The sequence below is a fragment of the Lycium ferocissimum genome, chromosome 5 (assembly GCF_029784015.1).
Source record: "Lycium ferocissimum isolate CSIRO_LF1 chromosome 5, AGI_CSIRO_Lferr_CH_V1, whole genome shotgun sequence".
Taxonomy (NCBI): domain Eukaryota; kingdom Viridiplantae; phylum Streptophyta; class Magnoliopsida; order Solanales; family Solanaceae; genus Lycium; species Lycium ferocissimum.
In genome coordinates this window covers 1,094,316-1,117,859 of record NC_081346.1, presented here as the reverse complement: position 1 = coordinate 1,117,859, position 23,544 = coordinate 1,094,316, and the positions used below count along the sequence as shown (strand labels likewise).

Genomic DNA, 23,544 nt, shown 5'->3' with positions numbered 1-23,544 from the left:
AAGAAAATTGAATTCAAGAAGAAAGGTGACTTTCTGAGATAATAACTACTAATTGAGTGACCATATGAGAAATCAACCGTAAACTGAGTGATTAAATGGCATACTTGGCAAACTGTTCATTTTTCAAAAGTGGAATTTGTTATATGAAATCTCTGGCCTCACAAAGTAGTAGCTCAATGGTTAGATTGTACCACCCACCTAGCCCTGGTTATTTGGGGGACGAAAAGATTGACGCTTTTCCGAGTCTCTTGATTCATAATTGTCGTATAGGTAGGGGCGGAGCTAGAGTTCCAGTTACGAGTCGGTAGGACCCAGTAGTTTTGGTCAAAAACTATATTTGTTCTAAGAAATTCATTTAATATGCATAAATAGTTTATTCAGAACCAGTAAGTTGCCTTTTTCTGGAATTCAGAACCCATAAACTCAATAATCCTGTTTTGACACTTTTAATATGAAGTAGATAGAGGAAGATCAAAGTTCTTACAATGCGAGGAATGGAACATATCAATGCTTGTGTTGTGCAGGTGCAGGCTAAATGGCAGAGGAACTAGTTAATGTGAAAGAATTCCAAGAGCTTGCAAGGCAAGCCCTTCCGAAGATGTACTATGATTACTTTACTGGTGGAGCTGAGGACCAGCACACGCTAAAAGAAAATGTAGAAGCATTTTATAGAGTCACGTAAGTTTGTAATTCCTTTCTCTTTAGTTGTCAGCGGACGTAAATATCCAGCACTAACTTTTCAAAAACTCAGTATTCGGCCAAGAATACTTGTTGATGTGAGCAGAATAGACATGTCAACTACTATACTAGGTTACAAGACGTCAGCTCCTATTATGATTGCCCCAACTGCAATGCATAATTTGGCACATCCTGAAGGTTTGTATTAAATCAATTATCTCCCTCGTGGCTTAGCTTAACGTACTATGTACATAGTTCTGATTCCAGAAAGCTGTTGTATTTATGCCAGGAGAAGTTGCAACAGCTAGAGGAGCTGCAGCATGTGACGTTATTATGGTAATATTTTCCCAAAGCAGATCAATTTCCTGTTCTGGCGTGTGGATACTGAGTTAGGGGTGTCAAATGGGCAGGTTGGGCTGAATTTGGGCAGCCATATTTTCATGGGCTAATTTTGACACCCCTAATTACTGAGTTCTCTTGGTTATAGGGACTGTCATATATGTCAAGCTGCACGGTGGAGGAGGTTGCTTCTAGCTGCAATGCTATTCGCTTTTTCCAAATATACGTAAATTTCTTCTTAACTATCATGATCTCCATGTATCTTTAATTGTTTTTGTGTATTGAAACAGAAGGTTAAATTTCTTTTGTCAATAGGTTTATAAAAGGAGGGATATAACAGCACTTATGGTACATAGAGCTGAGAAGAATGGGTTTAGGGCTATTATTCTTACTGCTGATACTCCGAGGCTTGGTAGAAGGGAGGCAGATATTAAGAATAAGTAAGTTATATATCCTTCTGCTAACGTTCAAGTCTAGCGAACAAACTTTTTTGCGGTTCTCATATCATCTTATCTGGACAGCATTAGCTTCAGAAAATTTTAGGAATTCCTAAAGGTTTTGGTAGTTCTATGTTGATCTAGTAAGAGAAGCGTTAAAATTGCAGGATGGTTGCACCTCAGTTGAAGAACTTCGAAGGTCTTATATCAACTGAATATGCTTTTGTAAGTAAAACCTGTATTCTGGGTTTATAGACAAAATCACCTGTTAAACTGAAAGAGGAGAATTTGTAACTCATTTAGGAAACAAAATTTATTTTCTCTAACTAAAATGTCCCTAATTGGCTGGTTTTTCCTACTAAATATGGTGTTCTTTCTGAAATGACCCATTCACTTTTCACTAGTTGTTATTACGCTTGACTTTGAGAAAACATACTTCTGCATAGTACAATGTACGTAATTACAATTAACACAAGCTTTGCCCTAAACCTTGCTTCTCATTTTCCCCCGTTTTTTTCTCGTTTGAACCTGAAATTACATCCTCTGTATGATAGTTTGTCTACGGAAGTTATCCTATTTGACTGCACTTATCTGCTACTTCTGTTTGTTGAATATGGTGTACAATGCTTCTGTACTCATCTACGTGCTGCTACTTTATATGCATTCACGTTCATGTTCATTAGTTTGATATGCAGAAATTCCATTAGTCATGGTGTAGATCATGCTTACTAATCTACTAATAAAACTCTACAGGACAAGGGCTCAAATATTGAAGCCTTTGCTGCAGGAACTTTGGATGCTTCTCTTTGTTGGAAGGCACAAAATTTGGAAGTTTATTCATTTGTTCCTTAATACCACATGAGAACACAGGTCAAAATTAGTAAAATTTCTGAGCTACAAAGTACAAAAATAAGAGAATCAGATTCTCATTTCTTACTAAATACAAATATCATCAACTGCATTCTGTTCTGAACCTTTTATGCTCCAAAAAATTTGCAGGATATAGCGTGGTTAAAATCAATTACCAGCTTGCCCGTTCTGATTAAGGGTGTTCTCACTGGTGAAGATGGTATAATTAATTTACTGAACAAAACTTCAAATTCTCCTACCAAATTTCACTAAGTCAACATTTAATCTTGAGACTTGGCATATTCTATTTTTTGCAGCAATAAAAGCAATTGAAGCAGGGGTTGCAGGAATTATTGTCTCTAACCATGGAGCTCGGCAACTAGATTATGCTCCAGCTACTATTTCTGTTCTTGAAGAGGTTATTCCCTATCTTCCTGATATGTTTGATGTAATCTTTTACAAAAATGTTGGTAAGTTCACTGGACTAGCTTTTTAGACTTCGTAACAGTAATATTTTGAGGAGGAAACTAGTTAAAAGGGGTCTTTACAAAATGAATAGAGATATATGACCATCTGTATACATGCGCGATTCTGAAATAACACAGAGGCGATATGTTATATTTGGTAGAGGGTCATTGAATAAAATATAATAGGCCTATGTAAACGATTTAAGCACAAAAGTTTGTCAGTATAGAACTCTCAATGTAAATTGGATTACCATTGGCTTTTCAGTTTTACATTTATAGCTTATGGAAAGAAAAAGAAAAAGGAAGGAAGCTTTATGATCTTGCTTTGTAAAAATAAAACCACAGATATAACATACTTTGAAGGAAATATGTAAGTTTTATGACCTGTCAAATGTATAGCAAGGATTCCTGGACATGGTTGAATGTGGCTGCCTTAGTGTTTGAGTTCCACAGCAAGATCAAAAGGGTCCTTACATCAAGCTAGTTATTGGAGTCATCTACATGTCTCAAATTCACAAGTTTAATCCTTTGTATTTGAATGGACATTTAATAAAATTTGGTTGAAATCCAAACTCGAGTCACAAGTCCAAGCGGACCCCAATCATTTTTCATGTGTATTATACCCACATCTCAATGGTTTCAGGTTGTCCATGCTGTTCGAGATAAAGTTTCAGTATTTTTCGATGGAGGAGTGAGACGAGGAACAGACATATTCAAGGCCTTAGCACTGGGCGCAAAAGCTGTTCTGGTGAACTTACTTGAAAAAATTTACCAGCTATTTATTCAGTTTTTAAGCTCTACCTTGTTCCTTCCATGGATTTGCTCTTTGACTTAGTCTAAAACATATTCCTCCAGATTGGTCGAGCGGTTGTGTATGGCCTGGCAACTAAGGGGGAGCGAGGCGTAAAGCAGGTTATTCAAATGCTCAAGAATGAACTTGAGTTAACAATGGCCCTTTCTGGTTGCTGCAGTTTCGACGACATAACCAGAAGCCATGTGAAAACAGAAAAAGAAAGGTTCCTTTGTAGGATGTAGTTCCATATCAAAAGCAGCTTGCTTCAACTCTACAATTGTGTGACATCATACTTGGTAGTAACTTTTTAGGTGAATAAAAAAAAATTTATCAATAAATGTTTCAGCTCTAGAATTGTGTCACATCCCTTATTCCTTTTCATCTTTTCTCTTTTTTTCTCCTTCAATTGTGGATTGTGTCAAACATTGAAAGCTATGATTTGGAACTCTTTAAGGTTTGCTATATATGTATGTATATATTTATGTAGACAACAATAATAAATACCCAGTGCAATTCCACAAGTGGGATTTGGGGAGAGTAAACTGTACCCAGACCTTACCCCTACCTCGTAGATATAGAGAGATTGTTTCCGATAGCCCTTCGGCTCAATAAAGCATTTGAAAGCTGTTGTTTATGGGTAATTCCTATTGTAAATGTTCTCGTTTCCATAATAGTTTCCTCCCTTTTTTTTTTTTGTATGTACAACTACCTTGAAGTCTGAATGAGTCATTGGTGAGTAGATTTCCTTTTTACAACCACTAAAATTTGCAAGTTGCATTTGCTCCCCTGTTCTCTATGTAGTGTGCCAAAAAAAAAAAAAAAAAAAAAAAAAGGATAAAATCCAACCGAGACTGGTGAGAGTGATGACTACAGTCTCGCAGCTTCAAAACCTTCAGACTCGATAAGAGAATCAGAGTCAAATGCAGACAATACCACACATGTTTTGGGTTTACTACATTTAAAAAAGGAGAAATCCTCAAAAACCAGTTAACGCAACTTTTGTTTACTGCAAAGTTTGAACTCATAAGGTAAATAGTCACATTATCACACATCATGTATTATGCTCTTACCAAAGCTCTGATGACAATTTATTTAAGCATAACAGTAAGGAGCAACCAATCGTGCGTCACCGTTCTCAGGCGACGCATCCACAAGACAAGGCGAAAAAATCGCTGGATAGCGTGACTCAATTTGAGGTATAGAGTTTTTTCTTTGGGACAATATTTTCAACAACGTAAGGCAAAGACACGTTATAAAATGGACTATTCAATGGAAACATTTTTCTGACAACTTATGGCCTGCCTTATCACGTGCAAACTTGATGGATGTTCACCTTCAGCCCGGTTAGGTTGGTTCTCATCTTCATAATGCATGCAGAAACATACTTTAGGTTGGTTCTTCATCTTTATAATGCTCGAGATTTGCCTCAACACACTTCAACTAAACAACTAATAAAAGTTCATAGAAGTAGGAAAATCGTTGAATTTTGAAAGAGATTGTGAAGGAGCAACAACTAAATGGGAACCAATGGCATACCACGCAGACCTATAAAGAGAGTCCCAACGAACCCCGACCAAAAGACGAATGTTCCAATAGTTGCATCAAAATTCTGAAATACGTGACTCCCAAAATATTATGCTACTGCATCAAGCAAGTATGAACAAGAATAATAGAGGAAACATCGCACTCACAGTATACACTCACCCTACGAAATCAAAGACACAAAAATGCGCAACTCATAATAATCTTCATACATGTGAGGGACCGCATTACCAAGCTTTAATTTCGAAAACCGAACATAAGAAAACCTAGACGCTATAAAACTCATCTAGTCTAGAGGAAGGCAATGAAATGCCAAGCCAAGTTTCTGCACATCACTGATAATACATGAGTTGCTGAGCAGCAAGATTCTGGAAACCACCATCATATATAGCCTGGCTTGCTCCAGGGCCACTCATTCCCATTGATGCTTGCTTCAGAGGATGTTGACTCTGAGGTTGCATGAGGGCATGAACACCAGCCATCTTGCTCAGAGCTAGCTGTCGTTCATAAGCCAAAAGGTCAGCAGAGAGGCCACCTAATGGCGCAGCGGCTGGTGGTGGAAGAGGATTCGAGGCTGTTCCAGGTGGTGTTGGTTTGTTACCCCAAGAACACTGGAAATACACAAATGAGAAAGTCAAGCTTAAAAGTTATTGATCAAATAGTAGAGCTGAGATACAACTACGAGGGTGTTTGGTGCACTTTTAAGCTTATCTACGTGTTTGGTAACCATCAAATTACTTATAAGCCAAGTGCTTATATAAGCCAGGTCATCCCCAACTTATGGTTTTAAAGTTAATAAGCACTAAGTATTTTACTATTTTATCCTTATATATTTGGTTTAAATTCTCAAAGTATCTTTCCCAAAAAAAAAACTCCTAACGCCCTCTTCACTCGCATTCGTTGTTCCTCACTTTCTTTACAAGGATAATTTTAAATCTATAATTTTTTAGAAAAACTTGGGTATTCTAGTCATTCTAACAAAAGAACAATTTCTCAAGCACTTTTTTACCAAACACACACATCACTGCTCAAACATTGAAAGCTATGATTTGGAATTCTTCACTCGTATAAAATCAATTTCATACACGTCAAGTAGAATGATGTTACCTTAATCTGTCTCCCACGCAGAATTGATTGGGCATTTCCCATTTGAATTGCCAAAGCGGCCTCATCATGGGTGCTGTATCTTACAAAGCCAAATCCTTTATCACGTTGAACGCGAACTTCCTCTATCACTCCTGCACCAATGGCATAAAAGTGGCAATGGAGATCGAGTTGTGTCGCCTGAAACAAATGAAAGTAAAAGGGGTGAGTCCTTCCAAAAGCACAATGGCACTTCAAGACCTAAGCAAGGACTAGGCCAAAGGCAAAGGCACCCTATGGTTTACTCCCAAAGGTCACACTATTTACTGTTTCCCTTACGAGCAGAAAGGTTCGTGTAAGAGTATTTTACCTCGGGAGCAAGATTACCCACATAAACAGTTGTATATTGTGGGTTGTTTTCAGGAGCATCAATATTTGCTGGATCTTTACCATCTTCTGAAACAAGAAAGAGCTACATTAAGAAGGCCAGAACCAATATCAAGAAGAATTAAACCCTCTGAATCCAGCCACCTTCCAAACAAAACCGAACACTAGCTTGTCCTGGATTCGAAAACTGTACACACCTGCTGATCCATTAGTTAATTCCACGACACTTTTGGCTTCTGAACCCTGCTCGTCATTCGAATTAGCACTTTTCGTAGCCCAGTTACAACGTATCTGTCTACTACCAAGCCATTTCCCTTACAGCATAACACAAGCAATCAGCTATTTGTGAGAGGAGCAACATAAATACAGCGGGTAAAATAAACCCTTCTAGTTCTCAAATGCTTTGGAATAATCCAACATGCACATCAATCTGTAATAAACTAAGTGAATGCAGATAACTTTTACGGTAACTTACCAGTTAAATCATTGATTGCACTTTGGGCATCCTGGATAAAAACAACAAGATTAAATGGGAACAAAGTTGCACATTACCCGGGAGATAATTTGAAACAAAATGCAGATAAAAGGATACCTGTTGGTTCCGGAAAGAAACAAATCCAAAACCCCTAGAACGCCCAGTCTGCTGATCCCACATTACCCTAGCATCACTATCAATTGGAAGGCAAAATTAGAATTAAATAAAGACAGAGAAGGATGAAGGCAACACAATTATATTCATTTCTGAATAGCATTAAAGACTTAGGGGTCGTTTGGTAGGAGGGATAGGATGGGATGGGATTATTAGTCCCATGGGATTGGAATTAATAGAGATCTTGGGATAATTAGCCACTGGGTATACATATTTAAGTACACTTGTCATTTTTTTGTGTTGTTGTATTTGACACTTTCTAGACAGAGCACCTTCTGAGGGAGGCACCTAGGAGGAGGAGGTACTTACGAGCAACTAGGGTAAACTGAGAAGCAAGCAAACAACATGGCATCAGTAACTTCTGGGCTCAGATCACCAACAAACACATTGAAGTGACCTACAAAAAAGAAAAATAAATACTACACAAATTCACAAACTCCAACGCAACATGATAGACTAAATGCAAAATCACAAATTGAACTTATACTAAGACAGGAACGGAACGCACTTGACGTATCCTCCCTCTGTCCACTAGCATATGCCCAGTTAACTTTAATAGGCTGCCCAAACCTGAAAACAGAAGTGTCTGAGCCTCAGTAAAAAGGGAAAAGGGCCAAAAGCAAAACACGTAGCTAATAAGCCTACTTACAGGTGCCTTCCATTTTGAGTAACTATAGCAAGTTCAGCTGATCTACGGTCATAGTAATGAACAAAACCATAAGATGACTGCACGAGACAAAGCTAAATCAATTATAAGGCAATATGATAGAAAAATGCCAAGGAAATACAAGGAGAAGAAAGGGAAAACACCTATAGAACACATTAAACAGTAGCAACAGAAAACGCTGGCAAGTTGCAGGAGGAGAAAAGATGTACCTTGTCCTTCCTTACAAGTTTGCACCCTTCAATCGGACCAGTACATTGAAAAAGCTCCTGAAGAAGCGTTTCAGACACCTGTGGGTGAATGTTCCCAATATACCTGCATTATCTCAGAAATTAAAAACTAGAATTTGTAAAAAAGGAAAAAAGAACAAAGGAAAAATTGTTGGATTTATAAGAACCTCCTCTCCAGTACTCAAATCATGATAGTAAGAACATTAGCATGTCACCACAATTATGACCGAAATTATGTAAAAGTCAAGACAGGCCAATACAATCAAGAAGACAAACAATTAATAATCCAAAATAACACTCACACACTGCGGCATGTACTTGGATCGAACCCAGGAGGTAGATTTCCACTTGGTATCTGCATCAAAATACATACAAATAAATAGAAGGGGAGTTGAAATTACCAAAATACAAACTACATGTCAGAAATCCCAGGAAAAAATCAAGGAAAGCACCAAGGAAAAGATAAGAGAGTAGATAAATCTTCCAAGTGAAAAAAAAAAAAAAAAAAAAAAATGTTCCACTTAAAAGATGTTGTATCCTTCAGTCAATCTTGGTTGATAGTTACCCTTAAGTACCCAGCACTCCCCACCAACAAACTCACGTAATCACATCCCCACCCCACCACCCACACCCTTTTTTTTCCTTTTGCTGTCGTTCTTGAAGAGAAAAAAGTTAACGAGTTCTTTGGTAAAAGTCAATTCAGACCAACTCATGACCCGCTCTGATGAAGCGGGGTAATTGTTTTCTTTTTAAACAAAAAAATTGTTTTATTACATAGGGGGTGAGGGGTTGCAACGTGGGAATTCGAACCCTTACTAACAAGGTGAAAAGTTCAGGTAGCCAACCAACTAAGCTACTGGATCCCTGAAGCGGGATAATTCCCCTATTGACATAAGAGTTATTTTATAAAACTTCATACTTCACTAACAAGACACTTTGATAAAGGAGGATAGCTCCCCAACTAAAAGTATCTCCAGGAACCTAAGCTACATGCAACTCCAAAATGAAAACAATTTCAGAGGCAATGACATGCATAAATAATATACCACGTGAAGCTAGGTTTTGAGCTCAAGACAACCTAATTATCGGGAAAAAAAAATATCAGGACAACCGACAAAACATATTTGTAAAGGTGGAAAATAAGGATATGTATAAACTAATAGGTTATAAAAGACTACTGGTGATACATCAAGTCATATTAACCAATTAAGTTAATCATAAAATACAAACGTGTAATAAAAGCAATGAGGAGAAACCTTTAGAACTATAAGATAATTAAATAAGAAAAAAATTCTTTACACTTCTGATATAGTTATTAGGCAGAACAAAATGTAGAAATATAAAATATTAACAACTATTGTCAAAGAAGATTAACTTTGTTGGAACCTGAATCATATGGAATTTCATAAAACGAAAATTTGAAGAAAATACTTCGATAAAGTAGTCAATAGAACATTATGTTGGGGAAAACAAGCAATACAAGAATGCAAGACAGGGTAGCAATAGAAGAAATACCCAAGTCTAAACTTCTCAAACTATTTGAACAAGATAAGACAAACAACTCTAGCACATATGGTATCTGGACAGCAAGCATATCGACCACCAAAAAATATGGCCAAGTGGAAACAAATCAAATGCAAGAGACACATACGTGGAAAATTTCATTGTGAAGATTAAAAACCACGGGACCTCAACCAACCAAGCTCCACTAAATCAATCAATAAAAGTTACAAAAAATTATCTGAATTGTTCACAAAACAAGTGTCAACTCAAAACCAACACAGAAACAAAATTGCACAAAAACAAAAGAAGAAAGGAGAAAATCACTCATTTCTATTTCTCTGGAGGTTGTTGGATTTGGTTGTCTGTCGCTTTATTTTTTTGGGTGATTGCTCTTGGTTCAATTGTTGCTCTTGGTTTGCCACTTGTTTTGTGGCCTATTTAGAGAACTTTTATAACTCTTATTGATTGATTTAGTGGAGCTTTGGTTTTACTCGATTGTTGTGGGTGGCATATTGATTGATTTAGTGGAGCTTTGGTTTTACTCGATTGTTGTGGGTGGCAACAATTAATTTCCAAATTAACCCATGAATGTTGATGGGTCATTTGGGACTTAGTTCAAGGTGAGATTGTTGGTGTGTGCAAACAAAATCGCACATAGAATGCACAAAAGAAAACAAAGCTACTTATAAGGTGTTCGGATCCTCTTAATGATGTTCGGTATTTAGAGGAAAACCATCCGAATTTAGCCCAAAGCGGGAAAAATCACACCATATCAAATATATATTTAAGTTGTTTTTAGCAGTACACATTTATACATCCAAACCCTAAGTTTCTATCATGTCAGAACAAAACCATAAAGTTAGAGAAAAAGAAAACGGGTCCGCTTCAAGTTCATTTTAGAAAAGATACTACAATGACCTTTGCCACCAAAAGTACCAAAATTGTTTACGATGCCCATTAATCTGACGGAAACAAAACCTAGAGTGCTAAAACGACCAACGTAAAGATAAAAGAAAATATGAACATATTAACCAAAAATATATGACAAAGTGGAAATAATCCCAGCATTACTACTACACCCTATTCACTATTCAGTACTATTCTTATACAACCTACCAAACAACCCCTAAGTTGTTTTAGCCGTCCACACTATACATCCAAACCCTAAGTTTCTATCATGTCAAAACAACACCATAAGTTTAACGAAAAGAAAACGGGTCCTCTTCAAGTTCTTTTTAGAAAATATACTACAATAACATGTGCCGGTATTTAACCTCGAATACCTATTAATCTGACGGAAACAAAACGTAGAGTGCTAGTATTACCAACGTAAAGTTAAAAGAAATACGAACAAATTAACCAAAAATATACAACAAAGTGCGAAACGCATAATTTTCACACCAGGTTAAGCATATATTTAAGTTGTTTTAGCCGTACACATTATACATCCAAACCCTAAGTTTCTATCATGTCAAAACAACACCATAAGTTTAACGAAAACAAAAACGGGTCCTCTTCAAGTTCCTTTTAGAAGATATACTACAATGACACGTGCCACCAAAAGTACCAAAAATTATTTAATCTCGAATACCAAACAAAACCTAAAGGGCTAGAACGAATAGCGTAAAGGTAAAAGAAAATATGAAGAAATTAACCAAAAATAGACAACAAAGTGGAAAATTTACATAAGAGGAAACGAACCTGAGGAGCAGCTAAGAGACCAGGGTTATAGAAGGACTGTTGTTGAAGAAGAGCTTGTTGCATCAACGCTTGTTGTTGTTCTTGTTTTAACCTTTGATTCTGCATTTTCTCAACTTACTACTTCCAGATCGGAGATATAATTACCGGTAAAGAAGGTCGCCGAGTGGAAGAAGAAGGAAAAAAAAAAAGAAAAAAGAAAGGAAAAAAGAGAAACAAAACGATGGAAAAGGAAGTAATCGAGAGTTATTTATAGAGGAGAATGGCTATTTTTTGGGCTTTGTTTGTTTGTACGATGAGAACTGAAATAAGTTGTCCAGATTCGAGCCGGACTCTTTTTGTCGAATTCCATAGACTGGGCCTGGCCTTCTTGTTGGCCCAACGTCGGTTGAGTCCATTTCATGTTGGAAAAGTTACAATCAAATAACATTCTGCATTAGTTTATAAAAAATAAGCAAAAGTCATAGATAGCCCCCTAAACTTTGCCACATTTTCCTCTAGAGTATCTAAACCGAGGATTGTACCTATTGGGTACCTAAACCAGTCCGAATTCGATCCTATTGGGTACCTTTTTCAATAATCAAGAAATTGTGAGAGTGTATTACACTCTCCATGACGTGGCAACTTTGTCAAATGAAAACATGACACGTGGCGGCAGGATCCATCATAATAATTAAAAACTAAATTATACAACACCCCCACCCCCCTATGTTCATCTCCTTCGCCCCACCCATTTTCATCTCCGGCCGTTGCTCGCCCACCACTGGCCGCCGCACCACCACCCCCAACCGCCGTCCCCCACCCCCAGCAGCCATCCGCCCACCCCACCAACAATTATTTCCCTTTTCTTCCTTCATTTAGGCCACCAATACCTTTCAAGACCCACCCTCCTTTCTTATCCCATTCTTTTCCCTCCTTCAGATCCTTTTACTTCTTCTTCACAGTCGAATCCGGCGGCGGCCACCGCTGGACCACCACTAAAATTATGGTCCTTCAATCTTTAAAATTCTTGCTAAATATAAGTTAATCAATGAAAGGTGAGAATGCACACTTCATAAAAAGAGAGTACTAACAGTGGTGAGTCTCCATTTTTTCCAGTGAACAAGATGGTGATGGTGATGGTGCTTTTCAGGTTTAGAAAAAATAAAGAAAATGGTGATCAAAAGAAACATCTAATTCACAAATTATTTTTATATAAAGAATCAAAAGAAACAAGAAACAAAAAAAAAAAATTGAAGAAAAGAAGCAGTGGTAGAGAAGAGAGTCCGGAACAAAAATGGCTTAAAAAAAAAAATTTTGAACCAAAATACCCCAACAAAAAAAAAAGTTACCAATGTACCTTTAGCGCAGTATTTTACTGCGCTAAAGCACTTAACCGTAATAGATTGTTAAGTGCTTTAGCTCATTAAAATCTTTGCGCTAAAAGCTTGTCTATAACGCAAGATTTTTCTTGCGTTATACTTAGATGGATATTAGCTATAGCGCATTATTTTACTGCGCTATAGTAGTCCGTCATTTTCCATTCCACTCCTTTTTACGTAGTTTAGTCGTATATTAATCATGCTTTGATACTCCGAAACTTCAATATTTTATATAGAACCCTACTTATATTTGTACAATTAATAAGATAGGCTCAATACATAAAGAATACGCAATACTTTGGATTGTCGTTTTAGTGGTTGAAAAGTGCTCGAAGTCCTTTTTTGTTTGAAGACTTGTAGTCATTAGCTTTACGTTATTTATCTTTTAGGGTTTCGTCTTATTTTTAAATTAATGCTTAACTTTATTTCGAACGTGTCAGTTTTTTTTTTTTTTAATCAATTTAGGATGTGAAACTATAAACAATAATAAAAATTAAGATAATATATATAAATATGCAAAAAATATATAATATTTACGATAAATTGTATAACACTAATGTATATACACTATTGTGGATGGGTCCCACATGTAGTATGCCAGAGACTATCCCTAGGCCTAAGGCTCGTACCATCCCCACCGCCCTCGCCATCGTCTCCATCGTCCTTCTTCCTCTTAATAACCGGGACGCTCCAAGTCATGATCATCTCCTCTTCCCCAGCTCCGTGCGCCCTTGACTAGAACGTCTTCTTCGGGGATCTGTTCCCTTCCCGCGGCACGCTCGAACCTCAGCCGAGCTAGGTGGAGACTCGACCACTTCCTCGTCACGGAGTCGCCACCTCGGCGCCGAAGGATGAACTCGAAAAGTATATAATAATTAGTACCATTTCTTATTTATATTGAATACATTAACGTTATTTATTTAATCAAACTGTGTGTCAACGGGCGCCGAGTAGGCTCCGAGATGGGTCCGTAGGCTCTGGATGGGTGTGATGGTGAATATGAGGTAGTCTCCTGGACGAGATGCTGTTCGAAGTCCAAGTAAAGGTTATAAAAATTAAATAAATATTTACCTTATATTGAATAAAAGTAGTTTTAAGTAAAAAACTTACATGCGCCTCGAGTAGTCTCATGAGAAGACACCGCTCGCGGTGACGAATGTCCCCGAATGGGTCGCTCACTGTGGACCGGCATGCGTCGAATCCTAAAATATCAAAATATCGAAATAATAAGTAACATACATATTTAAAATAAGTACTTTAAATAATCAAATATATATATTAAATATTGACCTTATGTTGAATAAAAGAAATTTTAATAAAAAGCTTACACATGCTCGGTGGTCATATGGGAAGACACCGTCGGCTCGACGGACCCATGAGAGAAAACGCACGAGTGGGTGGCTCGTGGACCGCGGCGCCGAATCCTAAAATATAAAATATTACTAAATAATGAGTAATATATATATATATATATATATATTTAAAATAAATAATTTAAATGAACAAATAAGGATTTTAAAAACTAACCGGGATCAAAAACTCATCGAAGTCAAGAATCTGGTCCCTCTAAATTCCTCACAAAGCCGCCATCACGAATGAAGCACGTAACGCCGCCCAATCAACGCACACGCTCCTCCATGTATGCTCCTGCTCGGGCCGCGATGACGACTCCGGTATTCCCGGCCAGCGCAGCGCCGCGTAAACGTAGGTGAGAGTCCTCAGTGCGTGCCGCCACGCACCCGGGAACGGCCGCGGACGGACTAGACCGTGAACGCCTTCCGGGAATGGGATCGGCCTCATCCGCCTATCTACCGTATGGTGTCCTCCATCACTGTGTCCTCCGGCGCGCATCGCGGCCTCCGCGCGCACGCGTCTCGCGCGCAAGACGGCGTCCCCCCGCGGGAACCGGCCGCCTTCTCTCGGGAGCACCGTGTCCTCCTCCCCGCGCCGTTCGATAGTCGCCCTCCGAATAGGCTCCTCCATGCGCCTAATCTCGCCCCGGTCTCGATACCATCCTCCGATATCCGTACCATCTCCTCGCCGCTGTCCCGCAAGCTCGGCAAGGCATATGCTCTAATCCCAACATGCGTAAACGTTGCACGGCCACCACCGCATTTGTGTTCAACGAGAAAAAAAAAAAAGTTATTTTTTAAAACGTAACATTCAACGCGATTAAATAAATCTAAATACGACAAACTTACCAACGCCTCGTATCGCCGGCGAGTGTTAGTATCCTACATCCCGGTGGACGCAAAGTTGGGTTCGATCGATCGGCGTGTGATCTGATGATACCGCCGCATGTACGTCGAATGGGAGTCAAATGGCCAACGACGGCTAAAAGTGCCCAACCCGTTCTCCAACGGGTGGCCCCGAACATGCATGAAAGCCGTAAAATCATCATCGACTACAGCCTCGATCGTCCCGCCGGTAGTGTCGAGCTCATGACTCGACGTGAGGGGGTATACCGTGTATGCCCAACCGAAGCAGGAAGACACGCTCTATTGTTCGGGTTCTCTACGATGTCCAAGTGTATTAATGGACACCGCGACATCCAAACCCCCCCCCGACCGCCTACGTATGGTCGGCAAACCATCTAATATAGCAACATTTACGCGCGTCTATATAAATAGCTGCATAACATATACATACAAATCGTTGATCACTAAGTCGAAAAGACGTTTAATTAAATTATTAATGTAAATTTAAATTGTTTTACCGCATCGTCCGTCATGTGATCGTCGGTCCCGAATGGTAGAATATCAGGCGCATATCCACATCCCGATCAAAACCCGCTGTCCACATCCTCGCGTAAGGCATGTCAATGTCGAGGTAATGCCTAGGTACGGGCTGAAAAGGCAGCATCCTCTCCCATGCCCATAATCGTACAACGATATTAGAAAATACGATTTTTAAGTCGTTCTTTCAAGAGTTTTGTCTATATTAAGGAAGGCATACTTAAAATATTACCTCGGAGAATAAAAAAAATCCACACACATTCGTGACAACTCCATAGACGCTCGGCACGGCGGGCATCCGTAAAGATACGCCAAACAAACCCCCCCCCCACCATAGTCTCCCTGGGCGGTCCGGATGCTCCAAGAAAAACAAATAACGTGGCCGACAAAGGCACCCGATGAATTCGGGGAACAAGATGCCCCCGAATATAATAAGCGGATACAAACGGCATGACGATCACGCCGTCCGCGGGTGCCGTCATCAACCGGATCAAGACCCTCCAAAAAGTACAGTAGTGTACCCATCCGAACCCGGCTCCGTCCCGACATCCTGCCCTCGGGCAATGTGCACGGTTGGGTGAGCCTAGCCAACTCGTCGCCCACGTCCGACCGGGGAGGAGGCTCGTACCGAATGTATAATGGCTCTCCATCTACCCGCAAATTCAAAGGGGACCTCCACATCCCGAAGTGTCGGGGCCTCACCAAAGGCGAAGATGGAAGCGTGGTGTCACCTCCACCGCCAACCGGGCTCAGGATGAGCGCCCAATCATATCGTATCGACCAACGGACACGCAACGGCAGATGCCGCCCCGAAAAAAATATCTTCAAGACGCGAGTGGTGCGGGGGGTGCTCGCGTAAAAGAGCTCCAAGCTTTTGCGGCCTACGGGGGCGGAGCCTAGTAGATATCCCTATAGCACCGACCCATAATAAATTCGATCTATGATTGTCTTGTAAAGACAATCGATCTATCGCAGGATCCGGGTGAAAGAGGCCCCGCGTGAGCATCGGACCCGAGGGGAACATGGATCCATGAAAGAGTCCGATCGTACAAAAACTAAATTAGTCATTATTCTTGAAATGAAAGATAAATTATATGTGAATTATGTAGTATTATATCTTGTGAATAATTAACATGGATATGCAGTAAATTTAATATGTGATAGTAAGGACACATATGTGATGGCAAAGACTTTTTTGAGAATCATCTTAAGTTAATTAGTTTGAGAATCGAAATTCAGCAGTAATATTTGTTTAGAACTCTATTTTGAATATGTGATACATTTTTAGTTGACCAAATAACCAACACAGCTACGATAAAATTATGAAAAGAAGAACTTTAACTATTCTTTTTTAGATAATCTTTTTTTATTTAACATATATATATTCACGCTTTTAAAATTATATAGATAACAATTCATAATCATTTACAACTTATCCGGATGGTTGTTACCTATTGTATTATATTATGTTGTTAATTTAAATACAATGTTTGTTTTGATTGTTACTTTTTTAGATAATTTTTATGTAACGATGAAAGGTCCTATTTTATGTAACCATTGATTTGGTCCGATACAATATGACACAATACGAAAAATGTCAAAATAATACATAACAATCATCCAATCAAAGTGTTAACAACATAATAATTCATTACCAATCAATTTCTTTCAATTCATAAACAATATTTAACAACTAATAAATTCATAATTAATATTTAACAAAATAATAATTCATTAACAATTCATAAATAATTAACAAATTAGCAACTCATAAACATATAACAAATTAACAATTCATAAACATTTAACAAATTAACAATTCATAAACATTTAACAAATATTGAATTAAACCAAAAAAAATAAAAAATCGGAGCAGTGGTAAAAGCACGCCTCAAATTAAAAAAGAACAAAAAAAAATTGTTTTTTTTTGAAACATAGCAAGGATTAAATGTTAAGCATGCTTAGAATAGAATGTATATAACAAAATGATAACAAAAGTTCATAGTAAAAAACCTTAATCGAAGATTTTTTGTAGAGTTATTTGATCGAGTTCTACGCCGCTTTTCCCCAAAATTTGAACTTAGAATCTTTCTCCTCGACTTGAATATACCGAGAATCTAAACTTTCCGGACGAAATTTAATAGAAAGTGACGTTTTTGGAAGTGGGACCACCTTATTTGATCGAGTTCTACGCCGTTTCCTCTTTTTTTTTTCAACCGACTGGAGGGGACCAGTGGTGGAACCCGATCGGTTTATGTTGAGGACTATAACGCAAAGATTTTCTTGCGCATAAAGACAATGCAGTAAAATACTGCGCTATAGGGAAAAGCAGGAAAAGTCCTTTAGCGCAGTATTTTACTGCGCTAAAGCACTTAACGGTGCCGTTACGGTTAAGTGCTTTAGCGCGTAGAAATCTTGCGCTAAAGGTATATTGGTAACATTTTTTTGTTGTTGGGGTATTTTGGTTAAAAAAAAAAAATTTTGCATCATTTTTGTTCCGAACCCTAGAGAAGACGAAGAGGGGTGAGGGGAGGTCACTGACGGGCTGCTATCCAGTTCTTAGGTTTTTTGTTTTTTGTTTTTTTTTTTAAATTTAATTTATATTTTAAAAGAGGTAAGCTTTCAACCAAAAAAAAAAAATTAGTATTGAAGAGTACTTCACGCCCCCGAGGAGAGTGCATTTCACTTTTTTTGCCACATCTAAGAAAAAAGTATTTACGTGGTACAAATTGAGGATGGTTTAGGTACCCAATAAAGACAACCTCGATTTCAATTCTGGAGAAAATGTGTGAAAGTTTTAAGCGAATGTTTATCTTATGACTTTTGCCTAAAAAATATGTCATGTATAAAGTAAGCTAAATACACATATATTATACATATCTATATGCATACCTATACAGCCCAAGTGTATAAGCCGTGTATACTTTAGCCATGTTGTAAACTAGATGGCCTTAGTTACATTTAGGTAAGTTTCCCATTCATTTGGAGGTGTATTTTTCAAGACAAGAATTAAGAAAAGAAAAAAATGGCGGAGCGACCAAATGCGTAATTGTCCCTTGAGAAAATATGTTCTTATGTTTTAATTTCACTAACTAGAAGAGACAATATCAATGAAGGTAGAGAGCAGGGCGGACTCAGAGCTTCTCCATTCCTCTCTCAAGAATCACTCATCTAGAGCCACTCATAGCTTCTTATTGAGACTAATTTACCAATCTCTACTTTAGCCCCACAGCCCCACCCACTTCCCCAAGTGGACCCCCACTCTCTTCTTTAGAAAAATGAAACCTTTATATCAAAAAGGGCCAAGAAACAAATTCTTTTGTCCGGGTGAAAATCCTAGAATCGGGCTACACGTCAGGAAAATGTCAGAGAAATATATTAATCTCTTATCGATCAATTATGTAAGAGTCTTTCAAAAGTAAATATCTTTAAGGCCAAATACATAGGCAGCTTCTGAATTTGTCACAATTTTTCATTTAGACAATTCAACCAAAGGCATGACCTACTAGACACTTGTAGTATATTTAGAATGTGTCAGTTGAGCACCTAATGATGACATGGCAAGAGAATATAGATCTAACTCTTATTAGGCACGTGAAGTGGTGTAACTTCCTAATCCAAATAAATCTTAGTATTTTGCAAAAATCACCATCTCCATTAGACCTTTAACCCTTCAACACCACCGTCTCCACCATTATTTCCCTTTTTATCTTTTCAATACCAAACATGAGATACGAATCTAATCAAAAGAAAGAACCCATCATTAGAGTATTAATAACATGTGTTTGTCAGTTGAGAGATCAATTTTAATGCTGATAATTTGAGAGATTCAGAGGTCTTTGCTAGCATTCTAGCAGTTGTATAGTGAGCTTTTCACTCAATTTTTAGAAGCTACTCTTAGTTCAATAAATCCTGCTCGATGTCAATATTAGGAACCATGATCACTCGGTCATACTAATAAAGGATGAAAATTGAGAAATTGTAGGATTGGGTGGGGTAAATAGAGGAGGGGATCTCGGAAGTAATCTGTGGGTTTGAAGAAGTAAATGAATGAAACATCAATTAATGGGGTCGGAAATTAAAAAAGAAAAAGAAAAAGTAAGAGGTACAAGTATTGTTTCCTTGAAGATGAAGAAGCGGCAGTATTACTTATGTGTTTTGTGGTGGAACTCTGATAAGTTCTATGTGGAAAAATGAAAAAAGGCATAGTGGACATTAAATGTCAAGAAGAAAGAACAAAAAGAAAAAAATAGCCATGTGCTGCCCCGTTCATTTGTTTGTTGTCATATAAGTAGCATGTTAACTTCACGCGCTTTATTTTTTCTGGAAGACTGCAATAAGGTGCTCAATTGACACATTTTAAATATACTGCAAGTGTCTAATAAGTCATGCCTTTAATTGAAGTGTCTAAATGAAAAATTATGATACATTCAGGAGACTTCCTATGTATTTGGCCTATCTTAAATCACTCCACTCATTTTTTTAATATTTCAAATTGGATATTCAAATTCTTTCACATGCATATTCTTTCCAAGTTCATATTGTGGAAGAAGTGAAATAACTAGTTTGATATTTCCTTTTTAGATTAGAAGTTTCACATCTCATCAGGTCACCAGCCACGGGCTTACATTATTTGGGAGTACTTTCTTTCATTTAGGACCAACCATCTACGAGGAAAGAAAGATATTTCTGAATTCCCTACTCTCAACAGTCAAAACATTCGTCAATTTTGCAGTTTCCTCGAAGATTTTTTAGCAAAATGTTAAAGAGTACAACAGCTGTAATAACACTGACAAGATCCAAAGAAAACTTCACATCTTCATGAAGGCAAAACGTGAAAAATGTGAAACCAAATAATTAATTACGCGTTCTATTTAATAATCGAAAAAGTCAAAAACATTCGGTTGGTAATATTAATAAACAATAATCAAGACAAGAAAGAGGATCTGTAAGCTACACTGTGCTGGAAAAAAATCTTCAAATCACTGATCTAAATATATATTTAATACTATCTTATCCAATCGTCAACTAAAAAAAAAGCTTATGGAACTGCAACTGTGAGAGTGGAGTTTTGACTATAACTTGAAATTGAGATCAAGCTGATCTTCACAATCCTTGGAAGATGATTCGCCATTATTATTTGAAGATGACGGTAATGGATTATTATGTACAACTTGGTATGGCGCTCTAACAGTTGCCCTGAATTAGACACCAGGAAAAAAAAAATAAGTGAGCTTCTTCGTAAACAATACCATATATTACAAATAGTTCAAGTTATATACATTGTAAGAAGTGATTTGCTAAAAAAGAATTAGATTTTCGCTTACCTATCTTTCCTCTTCTCAAGAAACCTATGTAGTGAAGATCTTCTCGCAATAGGTAGCTCTGAGAAACAAAAGATATAATGCATATTAGAAGCAGTCTTAGAAAATTACATTATGCAGTATGAGTGAGTAGTGCTCGCTTTGTTCATTTTATACAACATATTTTTAGGCTGTTTCAAAAAGGAAAGAAGAAACATTTTTATATTTGGAAATGGTTAACATAAACTTCACATTTTACACATCATAACATGTTTCAGAACACAGTTTAAAGACTACTTTTGGTAGGTGCCAAACATCTGTACATTCTTCTACCTTTCTTAACTTTTGTGTCCAGTCAACTACTGATATATAAAATGAAACAAAAAAAGTGACTGGATGCTCACCGGAGCTGCTGCTAGTTCCGGCAGTCTGTGACTGGATTTTCTGGTGTTGTTCCGGCTGTTTTTGGGGTGCAGAAGAAATCGTTCCGGGCTTAAGCTGATCAGCTTTAGTACTATTAGAAACATGGACCGGCTGCTGCTGGTACTGTTGCGGTGCAGCAAAACTAGAACCCGGCTTAAGCGGATCAGTTTTTTGACTATAAGAAGCAGGGAGCTTTTGCTGCTGCGGCTGTTGTGGTGCAACAAAATCAGTTTTATTACTTGTCAAAGAAGCAGATGGGTTAATTTTGTCGATGGTGGTAGTTTGAAAAGTGCCAAATGAACTCTGTGGACATCCTTTACTAGCCAACAACATCACTGCTCTAGCTTTGTCAGCTGGAAAATCATCGAAAACGATCACTTTACCATCATAGAACATAGTCAATTGGGCCGCCTTAGGCTCCTTTGGTGCCTCTTTGCTGAATAAGGAAACCAAACACAAATCAGCATGTGGAATTAGTACCACACATTCACTGTATTAAACGGTTAAACATACGCAATCGGACTTCATAACAAACTACAAAAAGGAAAACGAGGAGTAGTAATAGTTTCAACTTCTAGCAACAATCTAAAAGAATTTTCACACTATCAGACGATCTAAAACATAATTGTTCATAAAAAGTGTAATTACTCGATAATAAACTAGATTGCCTGTAACAACAGGTTAAAATAAGGGAACAAACCTCGTGCTGGGCTCATTTACGGCGACCTGCATCTCTCTAGAAGACTCTGTTGCAACGGGATCTATGGATTGTTGTTCTTGTTCTTTTGTTAGATCAATAGATGGTTTTTCCATGACGGTCAATAAATCCATAGTTGCAGTTTCAGTTTTTCCTGGAAGAAGAGTACTGTACAAGTTAGACATGGATCCAAAATTTAAGCTTTATGTGTTCAATCTTTAGTGTTTTTAGCTTTGAACCTATTATAACTTTAAAGGTATGGTTCCATATAGACTATTTATTGCATCTATCGTAAATCCTTATACATAAATTTATGCGCCGCAATGAAATTATGAACCCGGTACTAGTACTCTACATCCGCCTAAGGTACAAGTGAGAAGTTTATAAGAAATTTGGACTTCTTTTTCGCTTTTTCCCCATCTAAAACGTTTTTAAATTCTACATATCTTTCACCAATTAAAAATTACTATCAGATTAAGATAGCTACAGCCAACAAGTCCAAATCTTCCTGTAACACACTTCCCCAAAATATTTTATTCAATCCACATAATTCCAAATTCAGATTAAAAAAGACTGAAAAAGCATTCCATATATGGAAACTCTCTAAACGAACTAGATCTTCTAAAAATACTTTCTATCAATTGAGTTGATTACTCATATCGTCGTTCAACTAACTTTAATTATCTCAGAAAGTCACTTTCTTTATTAAGAAAATTGGAATCAAGAAGAAAAGTGAATTTCTGAAATAATAATTATTAGCTGAGTGACCATCTAAAAATCAAGCCCTATCAATTCTCCATAACACATAAAAAATTACCTGAAACTTCCGATTTACCGGGGATTCCAAGATTCAGATCTCTAATAGTAGCTTTCCCTTTAATAAACTGACTCAACAAGTTACAAGTCAGCAGAAAATTCGATCTCTCAGGCGCCTTTGACATATTTTCCGACAAGAAAATCCCCACAAATATTCTATAAAATTGTAATATGAAACTAAAAATGGAGAGTTCAACTATTTCTGGTAGATGGAGAGTGTGTTAGAAGACAAGTGGTATAAAGAAAAGAAAAAAGGATACATGAGGAAGGAACATGTGAATGTAATGGTATAGATGATAAGGCAGGGTAGATAAAGGAAATTACTACCCTCAGCTTTTGTTGTCTTCAAAACAGCACTGCCATCTCTTCATGTTGAATAGACTTTTCCACAACTTTATATTAAACACGTTTTAATTGTTTCAAAAAAATTAAACAATAAAATATTGGTAGGGGTAATAATTACTTTACAGGAAACTGAAAGGAAAGGACTTGGTGGAGAGGAGAAAAATTCAAATATAGTGGTCGGCAATGGGCCATTGCCGACAACTTTAGAACCATAGAGGACAGCCTATAGGAACACGTGCTTTAAAATTTGAACTTTGTGGATTCTGCTAGATTTTATTGCTATGATGAGTCCTTATGCTTATCAGATATAGCATTAGCCCCCCTACTATAAAGAGCATTCATTTAGTATACATACATTGTAGTACTTCATTTTCCTTTTTTAGTTCAAAAAATTTATGAGGAAAAATGTATGGAGTAGGCTTCGGCATCCATATATTGACGGGCATACCTGCTCTACTTGTCTAATTATGAAGTTATTTTTGTTGCTATGACGAGTCCTTAGGCTTATCAGATATAGCATTAGCCCCCCTTCTATAAAGAGCATT

The 23,544-nt window shown here is 37.5% G+C and overlaps 2 protein-coding genes and 1 pseudogene across 4 annotated transcripts; 1 reads left to right on the top strand and 2 right to left on the bottom strand.

Annotated features, from left to right (window-relative positions):
- The first annotated feature begins 126 nt into the window (after positions 1 to 126).
- LOC132055307 (peroxisomal (S)-2-hydroxyacid oxidase GLO4-like) lies at positions 127 to 3,944 on the top strand (annotated as a pseudogene).
- Positions 3,945 to 5,178: 1,234 nt separating this feature from the next.
- On the bottom strand, positions 5,179 to 11,548 carry LOC132055306 (oligouridylate-binding protein 1B-like). Of its 2 annotated transcripts, none has more exons than XM_059447046.1 (12): positions 11,323 to 11,548; positions 8,421 to 8,473; positions 8,101 to 8,203; positions 7,874 to 7,950; positions 7,733 to 7,794; positions 7,534 to 7,621; positions 7,168 to 7,243; positions 7,051 to 7,081; positions 6,773 to 6,889; positions 6,559 to 6,641; positions 6,213 to 6,389; positions 5,179 to 5,716 (listed from the first exon to the last, which is right to left on the bottom strand). In XM_059447046.1, the coding sequence occupies exons 1-12, from the start codon at positions 11,425 to 11,427 to the stop codon at positions 5,438 to 5,440; spliced, it is 1,251 nt and encodes a 416-aa protein (XP_059303029.1). In that variant the 5' UTR covers positions 11,428 to 11,548; the 3' UTR covers positions 5,179 to 5,437. The 2 variants fall into 2 exon arrangements, with proteins under 2 accessions (XP_059303029.1, XP_059303028.1); XM_059447045.1 differs by having other exon boundaries at positions 6,559 to 6,644; positions 11,323 to 11,546.
- Positions 11,549 to 20,269: 8,721 nt separating this feature from the next.
- Positions 20,270 to 23,167, bottom strand: LOC132055305 (protein TIFY 10c-like). Of its 2 annotated transcripts, none has more exons than XM_059447044.1 (5): positions 22,674 to 23,167; positions 21,842 to 21,992; positions 21,123 to 21,577; positions 20,743 to 20,800; positions 20,270 to 20,614 (listed from the first exon to the last, which is right to left on the bottom strand). In XM_059447044.1, exons 1-5 carry the CDS (start codon positions 22,777 to 22,779, stop codon positions 20,491 to 20,493), a joined length of 894 nt encoding a protein of 297 aa, XP_059303027.1. In that variant the 5' UTR covers positions 22,780 to 23,167; the 3' UTR covers positions 20,270 to 20,490. The 2 variants fall into 2 exon arrangements, with proteins under 2 accessions (XP_059303027.1, XP_059303026.1); XM_059447043.1 differs by having other exon boundaries at positions 22,656 to 23,148.
- Positions 23,168 to 23,544: the final 377 nt, after the last annotated feature.